At 40.3% G+C, this 23474-nt stretch overlaps 3 protein-coding genes across 16 annotated transcripts in view; 1 reads left to right on the forward strand and 2 right to left on the reverse strand.

Moving 5' to 3' along the window:
* The window catches only part of scn8aa (sodium channel, voltage gated, type VIII, alpha subunit a), a 44160-nt gene extending 35000 nt beyond the window's left edge, over window positions 1-9160 (reverse strand). For 4 of the 7 annotated variants that reach the window (XM_023956568.2, XM_023956565.2, XM_023956569.2 and 1 more), the window contains exons 1-5: window positions 8465-9160; window positions 5766-6099; window positions 2332-2450; window positions 943-1032; window positions 66-194 (exon numbers count right to left, since the gene is read on the reverse strand). In XM_023956568.2, coding sequence (XP_023812336.1) covers window positions 66-194; window positions 943-1032; window positions 2332-2450; window positions 5766-6044 — 617 coding nt within the window. In that variant the 5' untranslated portion in view covers window positions 6045-6099; window positions 8465-9160. Of the gene's footprint in view, window positions 1-65; window positions 195-942; window positions 1033-2331; window positions 2451-5765; window positions 6100-7954; window positions 8346-8464 lie in introns of those variants that run through there. The other 3 variants (XM_078950667.1, XM_078950666.1, XM_078950668.1) reach the window with 2 other exon arrangements.
* Window positions 9128-18003, forward strand: LOC101163815 (chymotrypsin-like elastase family member 2A). 7 transcript variants are annotated; one of them, XM_020704625.2, is made up of 6 exons: window positions 9128-9283; window positions 10287-10375; window positions 11502-11587; window positions 11679-11779; window positions 12852-12994; window positions 13096-13361. In XM_020704625.2, the coding sequence occupies exons 1-6, from the start codon at window positions 9214-9216 to the stop codon at window positions 13345-13347; spliced, it is 741 nt and encodes a 246-aa protein (XP_020560284.1). In that variant the 5' UTR covers window positions 9128-9213; the 3' UTR covers window positions 13348-13361. The 7 variants fall into 7 exon arrangements, with proteins under 7 accessions (XP_020560284.1, XP_078806797.1, XP_004070473.3 ...); XM_078950671.1 differs by lacking the exon at window positions 13096-13361 and adding an exon at window positions 17881-18003 and having other exon boundaries at window positions 10287-10470; window positions 11502-11779; XM_004070425.5 differs by having other exon boundaries at window positions 10287-10470; window positions 11502-11779.
* Window positions 14167-23474, reverse strand: part of dip2ba (DIP2 acetate--CoA ligase B (putative)a) — a 47999-nt gene continuing 38691 nt past the window's right edge. For both annotated transcript variants that reach the window (XM_004070424.5, XM_020704622.3), the window contains 13 exons: window positions 23234-23357; window positions 22974-23095; window positions 22565-22676; window positions 22097-22206; window positions 21014-21144; window positions 20758-20926; window positions 20228-20398; window positions 20020-20081; window positions 19836-19893; window positions 19683-19757; window positions 19312-19486; window positions 18197-18320; window positions 14167-18120 (listed from right to left, as the gene is read on the reverse strand). In XM_004070424.5, coding sequence (XP_004070472.1) covers window positions 17868-18120; window positions 18197-18320; window positions 19312-19486; window positions 19683-19757; window positions 19836-19893; window positions 20020-20081; window positions 20228-20398; window positions 20758-20926; window positions 21014-21144; window positions 22097-22206; window positions 22565-22676; window positions 22974-23095; window positions 23234-23357 — 1686 coding nt within the window. In that variant the 3' untranslated portion in view covers window positions 14167-17867. The remainder of the gene's footprint in view (window positions 18121-18196; window positions 18321-19311; window positions 19487-19682; window positions 19758-19835; window positions 19894-20019; window positions 20082-20227; window positions 20399-20757; window positions 20927-21013; window positions 21145-22096; window positions 22207-22564; window positions 22677-22973; window positions 23096-23233; window positions 23358-23474) is intronic.

Below are 23474 nucleotides of genomic sequence, written 5' to 3' on the forward strand. Positions count from 1 at the left end.
CACTGACTCTTTCATTTAATTCTATTTGGACATATACAGCTGGTTTAACCAAGAAAAGAACTTACGCCATTGAAATGACCATGAAATCCAGCCAGTTCCAGGGATCTCTTAGGAATGTAAAATCATCTATACAGAATCCACGGGCAGTGATTTTTACAAGAGACTCAAATGTATAAATTCCTGTGAATGTGTACCTGGAAGACAGAGAGCGGTGAGAGAATCAGCTTATGTTCATTAACTGCTGCAACACTTACAGAAATTACATGCTAATAGCAATAAAATGCATAAATGGCCAAGCAAAATAAAATAAAAAAAACATGTTAATTACTTAATAATTGATGATTTTCATATAATTAAACTGCACTAATAATGAGCGTCTATTCAAACTGATGGAAAAGAATCCGAATAGCACATTTAATCAGAAGCCAAAGTAGGCATCAACATGTTTTAATTTAAATGTCAACATGATAACAGTCCCTAACTGTCAAAACTAATAAGCTTATGTCGTCTAGGAGCTAAATTGGATTTAGTACATGATAAAAAACTGATATGGGGGTTGAAATGAAGACATTTTGAAAAACGTCTATATGGAGCAGCTACATTCTCTGAATAGTACAACTTTCTCCCAATTACTTTTGCTAATCCTTTTTATTTTTTTCTAAAAAAAAAAAAGATGTTTATTCCAATTTGTTAATTCTAGTATTATCAGAGTCCTCCACACTGAAGTTTTTAGTCAACGTTTCTTTGTGGTCCTATTTTTAAAAGTGCTGTTGTTTCAGAAATCTTTGAGCAGTAATTTCAATAAAACAATCATCGTTATTCTAATTACACTTTAGACAACATTTATATCTGCACCATAAATATATCAAAATGGGGAAACAGATGCTGAAATGAATAGCATGATTTTTCTGACATAAGTGAGAATAATAAATGAATACTTACTCTACTTGTTTTGACCATTCGGGGGGATCACTAAAGGTCATGAATATACAGTTGGTCAAAATAGTACACATAATGATCATGCTGAAAAGAGTGGGAAGTAAGTTAAGGAAAATATGACAAATATCTCAAAGATAATGTCAAATCCTAACAACAAAAGCTCTACAGTGTGAATTCCTGTATTATGGTTCATTTAGCTATAAAAGCCTTTAACCTGCAGAAAGCTCTCACCACAAGAAGCGTATGCGTGCGTCCCACCAGGGCCATTATTTCACACATAAAATATTCAGACGGTGTGGTAAGGCTAGGGTATAATGCAGACAATGTTTTATAGATGCAAAAAGGAAAAAACTTGCAGAAAATGTTGAGTCATCCAAATTTCTGATGCAAACATTGAGCATTTAAATGTATTTAGGTATCCAGTTCCTCTTAAGTACGCTGTTATTGTGACTCTGTGTCACAATAAAACACTACTTGTTTACATTATTTGTGGCTGACAGTTACTGTACATAGAAATACATTTTATTTGATCATTTTTTCAACAGTAAAAGTATTTTCTTTTACTAACTCTTACTAACTAACTAAAAAGTAGGATTTCAAATCACAAATTTCGTCATAAATGCACAATAGAATAGAAAGTCTTCTGTGCTGACGTGACCCATCAGTGAAGGCTTGTTTTGCAGCCTGTACATAGAAATATTTAAAGAATAGACACATATTTGCAGCGTTTGTTTGTTCTCTGATGGATGCTCTCTTGGGCTGATCCTAAAAATACAAAGAACATATGCTCTAAATTCAATAAGGATCTTTTCAAATTACTTTAACCTTTTGTCTTCTTTGGAAGCACCTTTGCAACTCTTGTCAAGTTGCATGGTATGTGATGACAGACTTTGACAGAGTCACGCAGCCTTTGACGAGTTACTTTGTGAATGTACTTGTCTTTTCTTTAAATAAAAATATATTGCGTCTGTGTTATGAAATCATAAATATTTTTCTCTGTGTGGTCAAATGTAGATTCGCCCACCATGTGGGTGCTGTGCACATTCTTAAAAATTCTTTATCTCCTCCTAAATCTTCTCTTACAGCTCTAATAAAAAAGGGGTGCAGCCTCTCAGTCTGGGTACCTGGCTGGATTGCACTAATAATGGGGGTTCTGAGAGCTTGCTTTACTGTTAGGCATGACTCATCATTTGTTGCCGGCCTTTTCCTTGCAGTAATAAAATGGCTACTGCTGGGTACATGAAAACATTTGGATGTTCCACCCTGAACCTCTAAAGCAGTGACAGCCACTAGAAAGATCAGCATAAAGACAGAACATATCATCATGAATAATGCACGGGAACAGGAAATCCTCTTGTAGCTGCTGCTAACAGGACCCATTTCAAAGGATATGAATGTATCAAAATTTTAATAGCTAGTTGCCTAATCGGATTGAAAGGACTTATGAAGTACAAGGCAGGTGTGGCACTAAAACGGAAGATTGTCTTCCCTCTATTTAGCACTATAAATGTCTGTGGAGAGAAGAAGAGGAGAAAGAGAAGAATTATTCAGTTGTCAGACCAAAAAAAGCCACAAAATTTGTCAAAACATTTGTGCCTTTTTGCTCAAAAGTCTTATCTTTATGTAGAATACTTGCTAACAAGTGAGAACATCTGCCCATTTCACCCAATGAAATCAACCTGACCCATCACATCAGGATGTTTCTGATGCTTTCGTTTTGGTTCCAGTCTCTCAGAGCCGTTCTAACCAACACCACCGCAGATTCGGAGGAAGGGAACGAGCCAGAGGAAAACGCCAGCCCCTTTCAGTAACCTCATAATTGTTTAAATAAAACATGCCGATGAAACTTTAATGAAACTGTGCATTTGCACAAGTGATATGGACGTGTGTGCTTTTAACAAGGCACCCTTCACTACATTAAGCCCTGCAGAGCCACCAACAGGGGAGTCAGGAGGGAATGGAAGGAGGAGGAAAGAGGAAAAGCAGGAGGTTCGGGCGCCATTCTCCCAAATAGGTAGTAAAATGTGGCAAAAATGAGGGGCATGAGAACATAAAGATTGTGTCCTCACACTAATGAGATATAGCTGACTCACAATCTTAATGTGATAGAAAAACAAGATCCATTTCAGATTAATAAAGTGATATAAATCATTAGAAAAAAATGATTACAATGACAGATCTGTCAGTAGACCAATTCTGAGAAAAAACGTCATGATCAGATAAAATGATACAAGCAAGCACCAAAACACCGAGAAACCTGACCCTAAGATGCGTGCAGAAGGCACAAAAATGATCTGCCTGTCCCGCCATCCATTTAATCTAAAAAAACACACCCAAAAAAAGCTGCTTTACATGTCTATTTTTTATAACGCATGACTTGACTGCTGCAAAGCTACTGAAAATTTCATAATCAAGAGCTGAGCAAACGAGGAGAGCAGGGAAAAGGAGACGCTGAGAGAAACAGGGGAGATGCAGAGCAAGTGAAGCAGGCGAGCAGGCAGCAACTGTGGCAGCAGCAGCAGGCGGAGCAGAAGCAGGGCGGAGGGAGCCGGGGAGCCGGTGCAGAAGATGCTGGAGAGGGGGATGGGAGGGGGGGGCCGGAGAGCTCTGAGGCTTGGAGCGGCAGAGAAGCAGCATGTGCATCAGTGAGGGTCGTCTCAAACGTTTAGTGAGCCCTCTCCTCGCAACCCCCCCCCGCAGTTAACCGTAGATGGACTGCATTTAATGGCTCCGTTCCTTGACACTCACTCCCTCAGTCAACCCTGCTAACCAGCAAATGCACGTCTCCCTTTCTTGGCCATTTTACAATACTGCAAGCATATTTTATCCTAAATTAATGTCTGCTTTTTCATACTTAAACAAATGCTAACTCGAGACACCCTGAGTGACTGCTAACTGCAACAACAGAGCAAGAATATGTCCCCCATTTCATCCATGCCCTAACGTCATTTCATAGCCCGTCCATGTTCTGCCTCTCCTTGAAAATAGGGTTTTGATGGCCTCGTGGCCAGGGAGGCACAGCTCCAAGCGCCAGCTCGAAGGGGAGAACAGGCGCTGCGTCATCAGCCAGCCGGTCTTCCAACCCCTCTGTCTGAATGTTGGAATTTGAAAAGATAAGAAAAGAACACCCCCCCCCCCCCTTTCAGACCTTTTTCCCCACCTTCCTGCAAAGAAGTAGAGCCTGTCAGCTGTCAGTGACAAAGACACCCACATCTACCATCAAGGTCACCACCTGATCTGACGTCAGTGCTGCTGAGATCCCTAGCAACTTCTGCTCCCCTTGGCATTGGAATGAGAGTAGATTGAAGGCCATAAATAGACTCAGCTGAAGACAATAGCTGACAGATCCTCGAAAAAACATGAACCCGAAAGGATTGGTTTGCATGGCAATGTAGCCTTATGGAAACGTAATGAACATCAGCAGTCCCACAAATTCTGGACATGTTTGTCACGTGCCATCAGAGGCATGTCTCCTCCTTGTGTGCTGGACTGGTAGGTTACATAAGAGCAGCGTTTACTCTGAGGTACATGACAGAGACAGACGGAGAAGGCGATACAGACATACAGCACACTTAACACTTAATACCAGCACTCAACACTAACATTGGTCTCTAATCACATGATTACATCCTTTATTTTCAAGTAGATTTTACAAAACAACACACATTCATTCTTAGACTTATTGATTACTTTATTTCTGATTGTGGCCCACATTTTTTCCATAAGTCTCTTAAAAATAGACAGGAAACATATTAGCACGGTGGATTTCAAACGTACAACTGTCCACTTTCCATCTTACGACAAGATCAGTCATTTTAAGGAATAATGACGACAACATTCTAGAATGACAATAACAGAGATTTTAAAATAGACTCTTCAATTTCAGGAAGCTTAGTTTCTTCAGGATCTTTGCTTTAATCTTTTTTAGCTCATGGAAGAAATATCTCCCTTATTTTTGCAAACTTCCTTCAGAGACATGCTATTACAGGCAAAGCATGAAACAAATATGATCTCCTCTGTCATTCATGGTTTCCTGATGATATTCAGAGCTCCTCAAGGTCACACCTGGCTGTCCTCACATAGAGATTCAGAAAAGACAGGAAGTCCAAAGAGAGACACGACCCTTTTATGACAACCACGGTCCTCCTTGCTGCTGCTGCTGCTTCTCTTGTCTGCCACAGATTAGGTTTTGAACAATTAAGAAAATCAACCATGTGGAACAATAGTCTTTCCACGGTAACTGCCTCTAACCTTTCCCTAAAGTCCTCCAAACACATAAGAGACACTGCAACAACCCCTTTCACATCATCTCTCACGTTCCCTGAAGGTCCTCAAAGAATAAAACCATCATAATTAGGAGATGCCATCTAATTATAATATTCAAATAACTGCAAACATCTTCTACCTGGAAGTCAACCAGCTCAAACTAAATGTCTTCCCTTTTTTCTGACTACGTATGACTCACTGTGACGTTATGAAGCCTTTAATCAAGAGACCTCTGCGTGAAACTGACATTTATGGTTTACTGGAACGATCAAACTGGACTGCTGATCAATCTAATCAAATGAGGATCACAAGAACATCCGGTTACAGTTGATAAAGAAGCTGCTAAATTATAACTGGTTCTGTATAAGTTGGAAAGTTCCTTGATCCGAAACTTTCTAATTTGTTATAGGCACGAAGCAACAGATCCAACATGCTAAATTGTAGATAAATTTGTTTCTTGCAAACCTTTTAAACTTATTGGTTTCCTCCTTCAGAAAATTTTACGTGTATCAAACAGTGTTTGGATAAAATACTCAACCTAGTGTCTTTTTAAAACTCACTTTTTGAGTATGCATGTAGAAGGGATCCAAATCATCCAGTGGTACCGCCACCATTCCTTTAGGGATGTCTCCATAGATGTAGGGAAGGCTCTTCCCAGCCTCCAGGTCGCTGTTGGGTCTCGGCTTGTTCTCGTCATCATCATCTCTGTAGCTGCTGTCCTGCTTGGGCGGCTTCCTGTTTTTCTCCTCTTTGATGCGCTGCTCAAGGAAAACCAAAGATTCCTTGGTAAACCTCTTGAAGCTATCAGGTCCTGGCGGTGCGAGAAGGGGTGCAGCCATGTTTTCATCCTGCAGCTACTTGGTCATTAGGTTTGTACCATCCACAGAAGCAGTTCTGCAAGAAGCAGCAGAAATACATAATGAAATATCACTTTGCAGTTCATGTTTACCTCTAAAAGTATAAACTTAAACCCAATTGTGGGACAAATAAACCATTGCATCCCTACTGCAAACCGTATGTTTATGTTAAAAGCGTCTTGTGCTAAATTTAAGAAGGATTTATTATTTAATGTTTTATTACATTACACCCGGCTTGGTTTAAGCCGACTGAAAGGTTTCTTTTTATTGTTACTCCGTTTAAAAAAAGGAATTTTCTAAACTTTTAGTTTTTTGTTGATGTTGCTGTTTTGCAATACACAAAAATCATATATTGAAACAAAACTGTGAGCCAAAAATCAAGGTTTGAACTGAACTGTGGGGAAAGTGAATCATTGCATTGCTACAAACTAATCAATGCAAACCAAATTTGAAAATTTGTGACATTCAGATGTAAGACATTAGTACAAGTAATGAACATAATTTAAATAATTGTGCCTTGTTTAAAAAAACACATTTTTCCGATGCTTTTAGTCAGTAAAGGGTTGTCAGAAGCAGGAGAAAAATGTGACCAATTATGGTCATTTATAAAGAGAGACTAAAAGGAAGCTCTCCAATGAATACTTGTTTAAGTTTCCACTCTTTTTTTTTTACAGTAACAGAAAAAGCCTTTTAAACAAAAGAAAACTGTAAAGCTGCAGAGGTGGAACCATGTAAGCAAAAGAACATGTCAATTGATGGGGAAAAGAGCTGAGCCATGCCTAGAAATAAACGTTGGAGTTTTGTGTTCTTTAAACCCATTTTCTTTCCACAAGCACCTTTATTTTCCACTCATTGGAGATGAAGAGGAACTAGGTGGACCTGAATCACCAGGCCCGTCGCTCCCCTCCTCCCCTGTTGCATAACACCCTGTAATTGCAAGTGCTCGACGTGTGAAGCTGATATCACCCAGGAAAGACTCCGTGTGTGCACGAACGCACGCGCAAACACTCCCAAACACGCGCAGAAAACATGCCCTCTGCGAGCCAGGACGCGCGCTTTAAAATGGACACAGGAACCTTCTGCTGCACTGCTGACGCTGTCCGCTTCAGCACCGCGCAGAGCACGTGCGTGCCCGCGTGAATGCGTGCGCACAGGGGGAGAAATCCAAAGCACTTTCTCCTTAGAAAAGTAGTCATGCTTAGGCTTGGCGCCGAACGGTATAGAGTTCAGGCCATCCGTTTATATTTCAAACCCTAATCGTGATTACAGCAGTCATCATGCAGTGTCTCTTCTGCAGGATGGATCTAAGTTTCATTCGGATCAAACCAATCAGGTTTACACTGTGGTAAACATGCAAACACATTTAGGGAGGGAAAAGATGACAGCGACAGTGGGGTTTATGTGTCCCATGATTAAAGCCCATGAAAGGAAAACGAAACGTCCTGTTCCGCCTTCCTTGGTGAGGATCTGTTGGTTATGCTGCGCAGAGAAGTGGCCTGTTCCAACCAATTTGGCCAAAGCATCACTGCTGCAGTGGGTGGTTCACTCCATGGTGAAAATGTTTACGCTTTCAACAGAGATTTATCGACGTTTTATGGTCAACATCGACTATTCTCAATAGTAAGTGCTATATGGGGATTTTTTTCCCCCCTGTAAATTCCGGTGCGTCTTTGCTCGTGCGGGATCTGCACCACACCCGTGAAGAAGCCATGAACGCAGGCAAATCAATGTGTGTGCAAAAATACAAGCCCGGCTATGAATCTATGTAGCACAGGTTAATATAGATGTTTTTTTTTAAATTAGCACATGCAGCCGCAACAACTAGGAGGATTGATGGCGCTGTCAAGATCACCTGGAGGAAAGCAAATGTGATGAAGATCATGGATACTCACACGGCGTCAGCCCATTTATGAAGCCTTGCGTTTGCACTTCATTATTCCCGAATAAAATCCAACCAAAAAAATCAAACTGATGATAAACCAGTCGAGTTTTTTTTGCGGGGGGAGGTAGGTAGGTGGGTGGGTGGGGGCGAGTTCCAGGTCTGGAACAGACAGACGTCGGCGCACTGCCTGGACCCTTTAATGTTGCGTTTTACTCCCCAATCTAAGCTCGCGGGACTCAAAGCCTCCCGATCATAAAATCCTTGCACTCGACATAAACGGGTTGGTAAATTAAGAATCCACCCCCCCACGGGCAATTCCGTTCAGGAGATGCTCGGGGAGCGCAGACACCCGGTGCAATCCCGCTCAAGGAAAATGAGAGAAAAGAGAGAGAGGGGAGGGGGGGCAGTTCTGCGACATTTAGGCTACACAAAATCCCGGCTAAACACCCCCCACCCCCACTACCGACCACTGGCGTACCCTCGCGCTTTCCACAAACGTCTAGAAATGAAGGGTACTCACTTTGTTGGTCTTACAGTAATTCCTGGGGGCAGTCATAGGACTGCAGATGTGGAGAAGATTGGGGAGAAACTGCGGTTGTCGCCATATTGTTGCTGCTGTCTTCCCCTTCAGTGCGCGCAGCTTCCCTGCATAATTGATGACTCTCGGCAGAATCAATGTGAGGGAGTGTCTGCAAGTGGGTTTTTTTCGTGAATTAGAAAAAAATGAAATCGGCCTGAAAGCAAAACGAGTTCCTCCAGGACGGGGCTCGGGATATAAGATCAAAAAGAGAGAGAGAGAGAGAGAGGGGGGGGGGGGGGGTCCCCAATAAACGCGTTCTGGCCGCGTTTAGTTTAGTGACCGGATCTAACGGGAGCCAGTGGTTTACCAGAAAACAGCTAACATAGGCAACAAAAAATATATAATAATAATACATGTATACAAACAACAAATTATGGCAAATTATGTAAAAACAACAGCGGGTATCAAGTCGACAAAATAGGAGGATGCAATTCAAGAAAACCTTTTTTAAAATCCACAAAACTTCATAAATTAACCGATAAATTTGGATTAATTGACAAAATGTTGTTTTTAGTCTATATACCAACTAAAATGTCGACGTAATTACTTTTTCATCGATTATTTTTAAGGGGAATAATATTCGTTAGCTATTTTAAACTCGGCGGAAAAAAACTAGCTTGACCTGCGAATGACGTCACTAGCCGGAAGTTTTGTTTGTTTTAAACGTGTTCAAAAAAGTTTCAAAGTAAATGGAGTTCAACGCTGTCGTGATGTTTCTGAGCGTGTGGTGTGTTACTGCGCCAGCCTCTACACAACACAGTAAGTGTCTCAGTGGACGGGGGGCAACAGTTGCTGTACATTAATGATTATTAAGTTATTTTTCTACTTTCATATTTGACAGTAACCCCTTAGAAATAGAACACTAACGGTCTGTTAATATAAACAATACTTTGCCATTGAACTTTATGGACATTTGCTTAACATTTTTTGAGTTTTTATCTTAAATAATTTCTAATATTGGATTCGATTGGATCATAATTGATATTGGAATTGGTTTATTTCAAGTTATCCAAACAAAAGTAAAACTAAAGAAGACAAACAGAAAAATATATCTAAAAATTAGGATGAAGAGAAGAGTCGGGAATTGATTGATTGGAAAATATTTATCATCCTACACATACATTCACATACACATTAATATAAATTAATTCTAATTTCCCTTAACCATAAATAGACAATTCATTGAGTTTATGACACATTTAAACCATGAAATATTAAGTTTGTCAGTTGTTTTTATGTGTATATGCATATTTTATGTGTATTAGCACAACAAGAACATGTGTGTGTGTTTTCTTTCAAAAGTACAATTGTTATTTAAGTATACAGAAGTTTGCCTATTAATTTGGGCTACATATTGAAAGTATTTTTTAAATTACTTTAAATAATAACAAAGTGTCCAGGATACACATTTGAATTGATACGCCATCCTATGATTGTTATTTCATTTTAGAACCCTAATAAAGAAAAGCAACTAAATGTTTGTGCACCTCATTTGGTAATTTGAGAATGTTTTGATAGAAAATTATTCTTCTGACATTTGCAACTGACAAAAAAACGCGTTTAAACTTATTGGGTTGTTTTCTGTTTTCTGTTTTGATTCCATGAAAAAACTTTATAGTAAAAAATCTACACTAAATCTAAACAAAAAACAAATGACAGAATGACACCAATTAAAGGTTAAGTTTAAATTAAGGTGTAAATCTTTAGCCGCCACTTCAAAATTCCTACAAAAAGCCTGACATGTTTGTTTGCTCCTGTCCAGGTTGTGGACAGCGACCCCTTGTCGGACCCCCTGGCATGTCCCGCATAGTGGGTGGTCGAGAGGCTGTAGAGGGGGCATGGCCTTGGCAGGTCAGCATCCAGATAAATTCAAAGCATCACTGCGGCGGAACAATCCTTGACTCCCACTGGGTGCTCACAGCGTCACATTGCTTCAGCAAATACCTGTAAGAATAAGAAGCCCACCTGCCTCTCGTACTCGCAAATAGCAATTTTGTGCATGTCACTTTTTTCAGTACACAATTTTTGACAAACTAGAAAAAAGACAGCAGCAGAACTTGTGCAGTCAGCTCATCTAAAGTGTGCGCGAGCATCTGTGCAGTCAGAATTATAACCAGATTTAACTTTTAAATTCAGATTTTGTGTTTCACATACATGTAAATATAGTAAAATATATAGTAAAAAGACCCAATCCGGTCATCTTTTGATCTATTTTAAAAGCATTTCGAGTTGTCTTTTAATTATGATTGTGCTGTTTATAGGTAAAATTAAAAAATTAAAAAAAATAATTTTCTAGGACATAATTTCTGCAGAATGGCAGAAGTTCATTAGAAATTTCCCTCCGAGTTGTGGGCAGGTTCGTTGTGTTCAGTAAGTTTACGTCCATTTCCCATCATCCCTTTATTTACCCTCTCTCCCATTGGCTTGCAGCCCCCCATACTGTACCTCAACCTAACACTACCATTACAAAAAATGGCAAACAATATCAGAGCTATCCAGCCGTACATTCTAAGCCAGATACCAGTTTGGACGAGGAAAACAAGACATGTAGATCTAGTCGTCTGCAAGTGGATGCATCAGAATGGAGCTCCTGATTCACAACAATTTGAACAAAGAATTACTCAGAAACTCGACTTTGAGCTATATTTTCTTTCTATATTTTCTCCATTATGAGAAAAATGCTACAAGAACATGTTTAAAACACAATAAACACAATTTCTTTTTATAAAAGTTTGCCTTTTATCCCAAAAAAGTGTAAAAGTGTACATGTGCAAAGTGAAGATAGTCTGTATGAGTCGTTTAGAGTAGTGCAGTTTTCTGTTCAGAAACAGCTGAGGTAAAATGGCGTGTTGTGATGAGGTAAGGATGTTGCAAATTGTGGGGCATCTGGATTGAAATCTCTCAGATGTGAGGTTTGTTTAGGTTTTCTGGGTAAGTGGAGAGAAAGCCAGAATTCAACGGACTCTTCTGTGTTCAGACAGATCTTCAGAAGTCATGTTCGTGTGGTGGCAGGACTACGTGTGTGGTCAGATCCAGGAGCTCATTCTCAGATCCGCTACATCAGTGAGATGAAAATGCACGAGGACTATGATGACTTCACATCTGACAGCGATATTATGCTGCTTCGTCTCCGCTCTCCCTTCAACTTTACCAGCCACGTCCAGCCCGCCTGCACTCCTTACAGTGTGACCCATGAGTTCGTCCTCAACTTCACCCACTGCTTCATTACTGGGTGGGGGAGCTCTTACTACAAAGGTTGGTGCAAGTGACCACTGATTCTGCTGTATCTCATGCATACGGATAGAGGAATCACAACTTTGTGACCCCAGCAATCATTTTAAAGGGACAGCCAAGGCAGGAAGGGTTAAGGGCTATACCATGTATTTACTGGGAAAACATTTAGCAGAAATATGAAGAGAAAAAAGTATTTTATGAAGCCTTAATCACTGTTAAATTATTGATATCCTATTTTTTTCCCAAGTAAAATATCAGTTAAAGTGTTTTTCTTCCAGATACAGAGCATCTGGCCCAAACATGATTTATTCATGACGCAATAACATAGAAAGGCTGTCATCTTGATGGTTCATTTTAGAAGGACAACCCCTGTTAGTAATTCATGACTTTTACCAACAGTTTTAGTCATGTAGAAATCCATCACAGCAAGGACTGCCTGCCTGGCTAGTCGTTCTGACACATGAGATTGATTTAGAATAAATTAAGTCAAATATTTAAAACATGTATAAAATGAAGTGTCTTAAATGAAAAGTAATTAATCATAATCACTCAGTTATTGATTCCTCTCTGTTTACACCCCCTTACGCTAGTTTACAGCCCCCCACACAATCCCAATCTAACATTAGCAGTACAACAAAAATGGCGAGCAATATTGAAGCTATCCAGCGCAGTTTAGAGCCATTTTTCCATCAGCTCTTATTGCTTGCCATTTTTGTTGCACTAATAATGTTCGCTAGGGTGTGTGGGGCTGTAAGCCAGTGGGAGAACATAAACAGACAGCTCTCAGCAATAAAGAAGGAAAGAGGGGCGGGGTTGATCCATGCTTACAGTCCTGCCCACAACTCAGAGACATATTTCTACCACTACTGCCGCTCTGCAGAAACTATCTCCTAAAAAACCATAGGTATATAAAATTTCGTCTCAAAACTGCATAATCATACTTAAAACCACTGGAACACTTTTAAAACTGATCAAAAGATTAGCTAAATGGGTCTTTAAGCACAATTTGAGCAGTCCTGTAAGGTTTTTTTCTGTGTTTCATAAAGCTTCGGAAGTCAAACTAATTGATCAGAGCTCTTGTTTCTGGACTCAGGCAGACTGATGAACAATCTGCAGGAGGCTGAGGTGGAGCTTATTGAACGACGAAGGTGCAACCAGTTCACATGGTATGACGGCTTCATTACTGAAAACATGCTCTGTGCGGGCCTGGAAAGTGGAGCCGCAGATTCCTGCCAGGTACACACATCCTTTTCCGTTTTTTTGGGGTTTTGAGAAAGCCTTTTACACCTGCACCGTTTAATGCCAGTAACAGGCTGCTGATGCTTGTGCCTGTTCAGGGTGACAGTGGAGGAGCCCTGCAGTGTTACAGTGAGAGTGATGACAGGTTTTATGTGGTGGGAGTGACAAGTTTTGGAGAGGAGTGTGGACTTCCTCGCAGACCTGGGGTGTACTCGCGAATCAGCAGGTTTGCGGACTGGCTCAAGGCGGTTCAGGCACAGGCAGCTGCTGCAACTGCACACAGACTGAGAGTAGCACTGATCTCACCTCTGCTGAGCACAGTTCTGATGCTGCTTTCAAATCAGCAATAAAGAACTGAAGACCAGATGGTTGAACGCTGTTGTTTTCCACACAACCATACATTTATAGTTTATGCAAATGTCTATTCTTTGATCACGTATGTGAAGATTCACAGTCTACCAGGTCATGCTATGACAGGACTCTTTTCTTCAGAGGTCATAGACTTTAAGGCCCTACTCCAATCATATTTACATCTATTCTAAAAGCAATCCCCAGTGGTCTTTTAACAAGGATTATACCATTTTTAGCCAAAATTTAAAAAAGAAAACTGTCATTTTCTAGGAAATAGTTTCTGCAGAGCGCCAGAAGTTCACCTTTGAGTTGTGGGCGGGACTGTTGGCGTAGCCTGCCCATACTTCTAGACATTCATTTGTTTAAACTTTCTCCAGCTAGCCTACAGGCCTTCCCAACCTCTTAAACTTAAAAGTTGAAGTATTATTCTTAACCTATGCTTTCAATGAGAACAGTAGAAAAGAAAGCTGGGGTTATTTTGTCAGCAAAAGTAAACAAATGGTTGTATCCACCATGTTCTTTGCAACAATAAATGTTTTTAAAGAAAGCACAGTAATTATTCACTGATGTGAGAAATAGCCTCTTTGTGTGTGTGTGTGTGTGTGTGTGTGTGTGTGTTTTAGTGGTATAGTCCATGTGAGATCTTTATGTTGTGATGAGTAACTACTTTTTCAGTTTTTCAAACAATCGGTGTCAAAGAAGAAACTGATCTGTGACACTACCAAAATGATGTTGCATTTTTTTGGAGATGAAGTTCAAACACTGCCCCCTGGTGGAAAGAGGCATCAGGTTCAGAGGAAGAAAAGAAAAAGCAGAAATTCTGACAAAGGATTTCTTTTTATTTGACATAACATTTGACATTAGTTGACACATCCAATGACAGTGTGACAGTGTTGTCGTCAAGACAGGATATCGCACCATTGTCGAGTCCAGAGTGACTTTGTTGCAGTTTGGAGATGCATAGCGAACAGACAGTTGCAGAGGTATAAACTGTGGCCCTTGAGTTATTGTGTCTGTGAGAAAGCTTCCTTCGTCATTACCTCACATTTACGGGTATTTTTGTGCTTAGAAAACAGCAGAGGTTTGAAGGTTTCTCACATCACAAGTTCAAAACTGAAGTTAAAGGTAGGATATGTTTGGTTGTCACGGTTTCCTGCTCAAGAGACTTTTTACCATATAAGGCTGATTAGGAGTTATTTAAGATTCAAGGGGATGAGAATCGAGGAAAAGAATTCTTTTCACACAAAACAAAAGCCATCCAGGAAGAAACCTTTTCTGTAGATGACATTGGAGGACAAAATCTGTCAACAGTCCATTATTGAATAGCACCAATGTCTGTTAAAAAAGGCTCAAAAGCCAAGATGAAATTAGAAAACTTTATTAAAAGTGAAGTGAAACGGTAGCGACAAAGCAATTACCACACGGCTAACTTACTGGCTCGCATACAAGTCCTCAGTGTTTTCCACTGAACGACAAACGGCTTCCAAATGAAGCCAGCCGTTTGCCAGAGTTGTGCAGCTCCAAATGCAAATTACATCAGGAAAATATTGATGAGAATCCTATAAAATATATTAAATACTAATCCTGCATGGGGAGAATACAATACAGTGGAGGCGACATAAAAAACGGGAAGTAATACAAAAAGAAAAAAGGGTCTTGATATTTTCTGGTTCTTACAAAACACAAAGCTCGTTTCACCATAAAAAGCCAAATGTCTGTCAAACTGAGAGCCTGCATGCCCACATGTATTCCCTTATGGACACACACATACATAAAATGATTTGGAGAAAGTGCAAATTGATTTTGCCCCACTAACCTCTTTAGCAAAAGGATGCGGAAAATAAACATGCAAAAAAATTGTGTCAAGTATGAAAAATCTGTCAAGTTTTTATCTATAGACTCCATTTCCATGTACAGTCACACTAGTAATACAGTATTTACATTGTTTTACCCTCATTTCTTTTATTGTACTGCCTTTTCAAGTGGATTTGAGTTTTTTTTCTACTTCACAGGTTTCTCATCGATTGTTCCTCGTGTATCTTTTTGTTTTCAGTGTTAGATATCCAGAAGGACACGGAAAATGTTCAAATCAAAAACATGAGACAACTTAAAACTTAAACGTAAGACACATTTTGAATCTTAGGTTTAAAGTTGAGTTTGAACTTTGTGTTTAATTTCTCAAACATTCAAAGTGAAGAGTTTGAAATGGCAATATAAGTTCCACAAGTTAAATAAGGCAAAGTTCTCTCCTCACTTATTTAATTTCTTTTTTTTTTTTTTTAATCAACAGATCATAACCATGAATGTCTTCAAGGTGAAAGGCACTGACCTGCCTTCTTTTGATACGAGTACTGCAAAGTTATGAAACTTAACAATAGAAACTCTGTACAGTCTGAAATCTAGCAGGTTTTTTTTTTTGAAGATGGTCAATCATAAAGAAACTTCAGGTCCACATACTTCTACTTTGTCCTTTGAAGATATTCACAGATTTATGCTGAATTTGTGCTAACCTTTATGTTCACGAACATCAACATGGAATGCCAGCGGCGCTGACAGGTTGTGCCTCTCATAAAAGTCCGATGCAGTTACAGAGGTGTGCATAGGATCTGCAGGAGAAGAAACGCCTACGAAATGTTTCTCATAACCAACAAGGATGGTTTACTGACACACAGTGCCGCTTTGAATGCGTCTCCAGAAATGTAGGGCCGTTTACGTTGATCCATCTGAATGTTAAAACGGGGAAAATTACGTGATCATGATGCTTGTTTTTGACATCTAAAACAAGGAACAGTCCAGCTGCAAACTGTTTGCACTTTCAAGGTTTATGATCTCTAACAAGCAACTATGTGTTTTCAGAATGATGGTCACACAGAGACTAATCTGACACTGGAATATGACGAAAACAGATTTTCTTTGGTCCTCTTTACACCTGATATTAACATGCATCTTCAGTGATTCCAATGTTACCGTGCAGTTCAGGTCTGCAGATAGGATCCCATCAAAATGTGAATGAGGTGGAGTTAGCAGATGCTGGATGACTCATTTACATAAAACCTAACGCTCTCTAAGAACTAATGCTGTAAACACAATAAAACTAAAACTTTGAGTTTTAGTCCCCCCAAAACAAGCTGCTGGTTCTTAAATCTTCTCTTACAGCAGTTTTTTTTTTCTACACAATAAATACTTTACCTGGTGAATTGATGGGGTTTCTTACTTATCTGCTGCCTAATAAATAATGCAGTAGAGCCTCACGCAGAGGACTTAAATTAGACATGTAACTATTAGAAACCATAGTATCACATTTTAGGGATTTATCAAAAGAAGTGTGCAAACCCACTGATGCAGACATGTTTGTTGAATTGGTGTGCATAAAGTTTTTCTCTTTGAATAGAATCACAGAGGAGCATGTTGATGTCCAGGTGTAACCAGAGGCTTTAACCAGCTGGGTTGATTAGAACATTTTTAAAAATTAAAACGTAGAAACTTGCAAAATGTCCATTAAAAAGAAAAACTGCCCTAATTACCATCGTCCAGGTGGGTCAAATTACACCAGGTATTCATTTCTGACTAGCCAACAGCTGATCCAGTGCTGCAACCAATTCATACTGATGTTTTTTCCCCATTTGTTTCTTCTTATTAGCTTACTAGTAGAAATCAATTGCACTCTCAATTAGTAACATGCACACCTGCAGATCCTCGTATGATAAAGTTATTATCACTACCACAATCATACATTCTAACTAACTCAGCAACTTCTATTTGCACCAAAAACAAGGAATCCGTTTTGTCTTTACTCTCTAGGTTTGGATGTGCTTGAGTCCCACAGCAAGTAAGGATTATTTTTTTTAAGATTGTTTCTCAAAAGTGTGAATGTTGACACCAAGTCTTCTGACAATTACAGTATCTGACTGGAGGTGAGAACCACTGTGCACCTGGTAGGAAGATAAAGTCAGGACCGCCACTGTGGGCCTGTGGTCGCTGGTGGCACTTTAATACTGATGTGGATTTCCTTTTGTGAAAGCAGCAGAGGAGGTGGGAGGGATGAGAGGGGCAGAGGGTGGAATCGGATGGACGAGGGCATTAAGTGCAAGGGAAGCAAGAAGTTCCAGTGCGCAACCCTGCCCTTCAGAACTGAAATGAAACTAAAAACACTAAGTTATTGGGGTCAGGATGAAGAAAAGGGGATTTAGGGGGGGTTTCCTTTTGGAAAAACAAGTCTTTAAAAACATGCTCAGGACAGCTGATGTAGAAGTGGAATGGATTTCTTCAACTTGCAGGTTTTGTCTAATCTCAAGCCGTTATAGAGCCTGGAGTGCAGCAATCGAGTGGGTGGAAGCAAAGAAGGAACAATTTTTGAGAGGGAAGCATGTCGTGAAAGTCCTCACATTCCAACGCGGTGTGGTCTCACCGTGTGTTGGAGGCGTAACATCAGCGGTGTGACTCTTCAGACCCCCGTGCCTCTCCCCTCGTCTGTTTTCAGAGCTCGGCTCAGCTTTCTGCATCAGTTTCTGAAATGTGTTCACATGTTGTAGGCCACGTAAATGGGGTCCAGTTGGTCCGCCAGGAAGGAGTCTCGCAGGTGCATTCTCTGCTTCTCCCCCCTGGAGTTGATGGGGATCACACCGGGGTCCACGATGACCACCACCCCCACAATGAGATGGTGCTCCTCCAGGACCACGTTGGTTACAAGCGGCACCAGGTCCAACGCTTCCTGCTCTGACCCACTCAGCTCTGCCACCACCACCAGCAGGTTGGTCCATGTAAACACAGCACTGCAGGGAAGAAGTGTCTGGTCAGGCTCACTGTTTGAATGAAGTGAGAGAGAGAGAAAAAGGAGAAGACTCTGACCTCTCAGCAATGCTGCGGTGGGCTCGGGACACAGAAGTCTCAATATCAATGGGGTGGTAACGCAAACCCCTCAACTCCAACGTTTCATCCAGAGAGCCCACCACAAACAAGGCATCATGGCGATCTGGAGCAGGAGAGAGAACAGGTTTTACTACAGTGAGGAGAGTAGTGAAAATTTACATAACTACTGATCCCATTAAAAGGCTGCTCTTTACACCTTTATGTTCATTTTATAGGAAAAAGCAAGGGAAGAAAGATCAGCTGTTTTTATTCCCATTTCATAAAATTTAGGGAAGAAAATTCATGGAATCATATTAGCATACAAGACAGCTTCTACCCCCTTTTAGCATCATGCTTCCCCTGCACTACTGCACCTGAACCCAGTTATTTACATCAAACCTACTATATTAAAGTTCCACTCCAATCGTCTTTGTAAAAAGTGTTCCCAGTGGTCTTTTAATTATGATGATGCCATTTTTAGCCAAAATCCAAAAGCCTGTGTCGTTTTCTAGGACACACTTTCTGCAGAGCTGCAACAATTTATTAGAAATTTAACTTTAATTGTAAGCAGAACTGTTGGCCATGAGTAAGTCCTTCCACACTTCCCATCATTCATCTGTTTACGTGCTCCCCCGCTAGCTTACAGCCCCTCACACCTCAAGATAACATTACCAGTGTAACAGAAATGGCGACACTGCAGCTATCCAGCCGTACAGTTTTGAGCCAGATGTCAGCTCAGACAAGGAAAACAAAGACGTACATGGATCTATTTGTCTGCAAGAGAATCATCCATCAGAATGGAGCAGAGCAGAGAGCTTGTGGGCCGCCGACTGGAACTTTTACGACACATTTACAAGCTTTTGCCAACAGCCTATTCTCATGTGTTCTGATTCACAGGGATTTGACCGAAGAAATACTCAGAACTGCAATTTTAAGCTTAATTTTCATTTTATATATGTATATGTGTGTCCTCCGTCCTTAGAACAATACCACAAGAACATATTGAAAAACAAAGTTTTCATCAGAGTGGGTTCTTCATATTTATGAATTTGCTTATTTAATAAAGTTTTGATTAGTTGCAGTTTGAGCTCAGCATCCACTGAGCATGCTCCTACCTCCACTTGCATCCAGCAGCTCCGTTCTCTTGATGAAGCCCAGATACCCGGTTCTGGCCCACAGAGTCTGGGGATCTCCAAAGCTGAGTTTGGTATTGAAGTGGTCCGCCTGCAGGCTCTCCTCCCCATAGATGGTGTAGTAGCCGCTGGCGTTGTGAGGGGAGTTCACCCAGATCTGAATGAAAACGCAATTGAATGTTTTTCAAAATCTCATTTCCTTTTCTTAGACCAATGAAGAAAAGGAGAAAATGACAAAAGTTTTTAAATAAACAGAAATAATAAGAACTTTCCGGATTTAGCCTCAACTGGTAAAAGGAAGGGCATAAAGCTAACTCTGAACAGTAACAGCGTGATCCGGTGTCTCCACTCACCTCCCCCAGGTGTGAATCTCCCAGTGGACCTTTGGTTTCTGGGTTGACTATGATGACCCTGACTCCAGGCAGAATCTAAGAGAACAAAATCGGATGAGATCTTATTCTAAAGTTCAACCCAAACACTTTAACAAATTACAAAGTGATTCTTACAGTGCCTGACTCCATAAGTGGAATACTCTGTGGTGCCCCCCTTTCCACTAGCCTCACCCTGAGGGAAGACAAACACAACATATTGCTATCAAGGCGACCAGTTTGATCTGAGTGAAGAATATTTTTCTTTTGACCAGTCAAACCATGTAACAAGCACCTGTGCTCGTTCAGCTTTTGTTCATACCTGTCATGACGCAAGGACTTCATATCCACATAGACAGTGGAGGGGTCCGGTCCAGCTGTGCCCTGGAAGACCAGACAGGAAACATTAGAATGAAAAAGTAACTTAGAGCTGCTCCACTAATTTTGAACCTTAACAGGTTTCAGTTAAAGCATTTGTGTGGAAACAAAGCAAACACTTGGGTGACGGTTCACCGCCGTCTTAAACTAACCTGCAGGCAGATGGCCAGGTTGACCCTGGAGCCGAAGGCGGTGCTGACCGCCCGCGGCGACAAGCCGAGATCTTTAAAGAGTTTGGAGAAAGACTGAGAAAGAGCCAGGCGAGGTCGCTCCTCTGCGATGACCACGCAGCTCCGTACGCAGGACAGATTCAGACCTCGTGTCTGCAGACAAACAGCCAACTATTTGGTGAAACTGGACCTCACAGGAGAATTAAAGGACCTGGCTAAATGCACATTTTGATTCAAAATGCTTTATACCCATTCATTAATTACACTTAATATGGGCTGATGTTTTTTTAATGTTGTTTGAGTTTAATGTTTAAGGTTCTGAGGAAAAAAGCCAATGTCTTAAATGATTTTACCACATAATCTTACTTAAAGAATCCTTGGCAAAGCATCAAACAGGTTCTCATTATTCATGTTTTAATAAGTCTTTTGAAAAACAAAATCCCAAAGCAGCTTCTGAAGCTAATTTTAGACAGAGAACCACATGTGGCAGACTGTGTAAGAGCAACTCTGACCTTGAGCATCTCCGTCTGGGTACCCAGGCCTTTAGTGCAGAGCTCCATGACCGAATAGGAGCAGAAGGTGTCTCTGATCTTGTACTGACTGAGCGTGCTCAACCACACCGCCAGCGAGCTCTCCAGCTCCATGGGAGGAATAAGGATGGACTGGTGACCTGAGTAGACACTGAACACAAACAGAAACACCCACAAATATTTACAGGAGCCACAAGTTATAAGGAAAACTCTTTTTATTTTTTTTGTGATGAGCTACCTAGAGAGGCACCACAGGACAAAGCCCAGGCCACAGTAGGGGTCCAAGCAGATGGCTATTTGACGTGATGAGTAAAGCTCACACTGCAGCTTAATGGAGCGGCAGAGAGTGCTGACGGCTGCATGAGACATCTGAAGAGAACACAAAGCACGACAAGAATGAGCTGTTTAACCCTTTTTAAGTACAGATGACTAAATCTCTTTGGCTACACCACCCTCTCTCTCTCTTGTTGTAAATAAATATTTAGGCCATCTGACAAACAGCTAGAAGGTAAGATTTGGGTCCGGCAACAGGATAGTGACCTAAGCAAATCCAATGGCTAAAAAGTAAAGGGACAATGGTTTAAAAATGACCCGTTCAAAAAAAAATTTAAAAAAATAAGCCTTTCATACATAAAGAAATAATCTTGCTTTTGCCTGGTTTTCACATTTTATCTGCCCAGAACACTCAATAAAACATTCAAATTCTAACAAAAATGACCTCCATTAATATAACAAACTTAAATATGTTTTTGTTTCGGAAAAAGGCCTTTTGAGTTACATATTAAAGTGGGCAGCTGTTTTTGACTGTTTTGGTCATTTTTGAGCCTTGGAAGCAAGAAAAAAAATGTTTTTAATCAGAATTAGGAAATTAGGAACCCCATAAATTTATTTATTACAAAGACGTACTTTAAAATTGACAGTTTGCATTTTGAGTTTTACAAAATAACAGGCAAATATTTGTTGAGATTTATTTTTTATCAGCTAATTCCAGAAATCTCTTATCGTTGGAAAAATTTCATTTTAACTTTTGTCAAAATAGTTGGATGGAATTAATACACACAGTAACACACACAAAACTGTTTAAAAAGGTTTTGGCAATGTGCAAAAAAAAAAGTCAACTGTTAAAAAAACAAATTTAAATACTAAACCGTAGATGAACTGTACGGCAGCAGGGGCCTTTTTAAAAGACGTCATTCAATATGAAAGATTTCCCTTTAACTGCCTGATTTAGCCAAAATAAAAAACCTGTGTCATCAACTCTGAGTTTGATATTTTAAGGAGTTCTGGGTAAACAATGGGATACGCTAGCTTCATAATTTACCTTGACTCCAGTCAGCATCCCTGTAGTGGAAACGCTGAAATCCAAGTAGGCCAGCATCTCTGCTGTGGGGGGTTTGTAGATTTGCGGGGGCCTTTTCCTGGGGAGATCATCTGGGAAAACAGTCAAGAACAATCTTCTTAAAACAATTATAATCCAATAACTTCCTTTCAGGAGGATTTTGAACTTAGTGACTGTGATGGGAAGGATGACCAAAACTAAAACACTATAATAAAATCATAAACCCCACCATCACATTATTTACTAATAGATACGTGTTCTTATCTATTCACTAATAGATAAGTGTTGCTTTCTTACTTTCTAAAAGACCTGAGACACCTAGTGGCCCAAAACATAAACTTTTCAGAGGTAAACTGGCTGATATTTAGATTTAGATTCTTCGGAACAAGAATGTATTTGACAGTTCACTTCTTACAAAGAACTTGCCTAGTTTTCTAAAAGCAGCGGTACCTGTGTCTATGATTGTTGGCCACGTCTTGACGTTGACGCTGGCAGCTGCCTCTCTGGACCTGAGGATCCTCATGAGAGGCTGAGTAGTGAGGATGCAGGCTGCTTTACTCACCTGCAACACAAATATCTTCTTAACAACCATGCACTGACTTGGCAGGTATTACCACAAACTACCTTCAATAGCTTAACAGTGAGCCAACATTAAAAAGCTATATATGACATAAGACGAGGTAATTAGATTGAATTCATTTTAAATGAATTCTCGGTTGGGCTCTCGGAAAAATCGGATCCATCAGCCAGCTAGCTATGATGACGAAAAACCTTGGTTTAAAGCACTGTAGAGGAATTTATGTGATACTTTTAGATCACACAAATACTTTTACTTTCTTTCTATGCATGGTGAACTCACATCGATGATCATTCGAACAGTGGGAAGAGTAGCAGCCAGATTCTGAGGGTGGGGCGGCCTCACTGTCACAGGGATGACCCCAGCATAGAGGCAGCCATAGAAGGCAGCTATCAGGTCAATACCTGAGGTTAGAAGACACACACAAAAAAAACATTAGAAATATAAAATATATAACATAAAATGAACATTATTTAGCAAATTCTTCTCTTTTTAATAGAAATAAATGAGAAAAATATAGTTTAGCAAATGTGTGCGCTTACCTGGGGGATAAAGCAGCACCACGTTGTCTCCTGTGTTAAGACCTCCTCTTTCCATCAGGGTTGCTGTGATTTTCTCAGCTCTCTTGTGAAGCTGTGCGCAGGTGGCTGTGCACACTGGCACCCCCTACAGGAAATTAAGTGGAGGTACAGACCAATTTATCCAAAACCAAGTCAGAATTGCAACGGCATTGACTTAGAAACGTTTACAGAATAAAAATGAATCTGAGAGGCTGAGTCTGTA

The sequence above is a fragment of the Oryzias latipes genome, chromosome 7 (genome assembly GCF_053564925.1).
Source record: "Oryzias latipes strain Hd-rR chromosome 7, Olatipes_Hd-rR_3.1".
In the NCBI taxonomy this organism is placed as follows: domain Eukaryota; kingdom Metazoa; phylum Chordata; class Actinopteri; order Beloniformes; family Adrianichthyidae; genus Oryzias; species Oryzias latipes.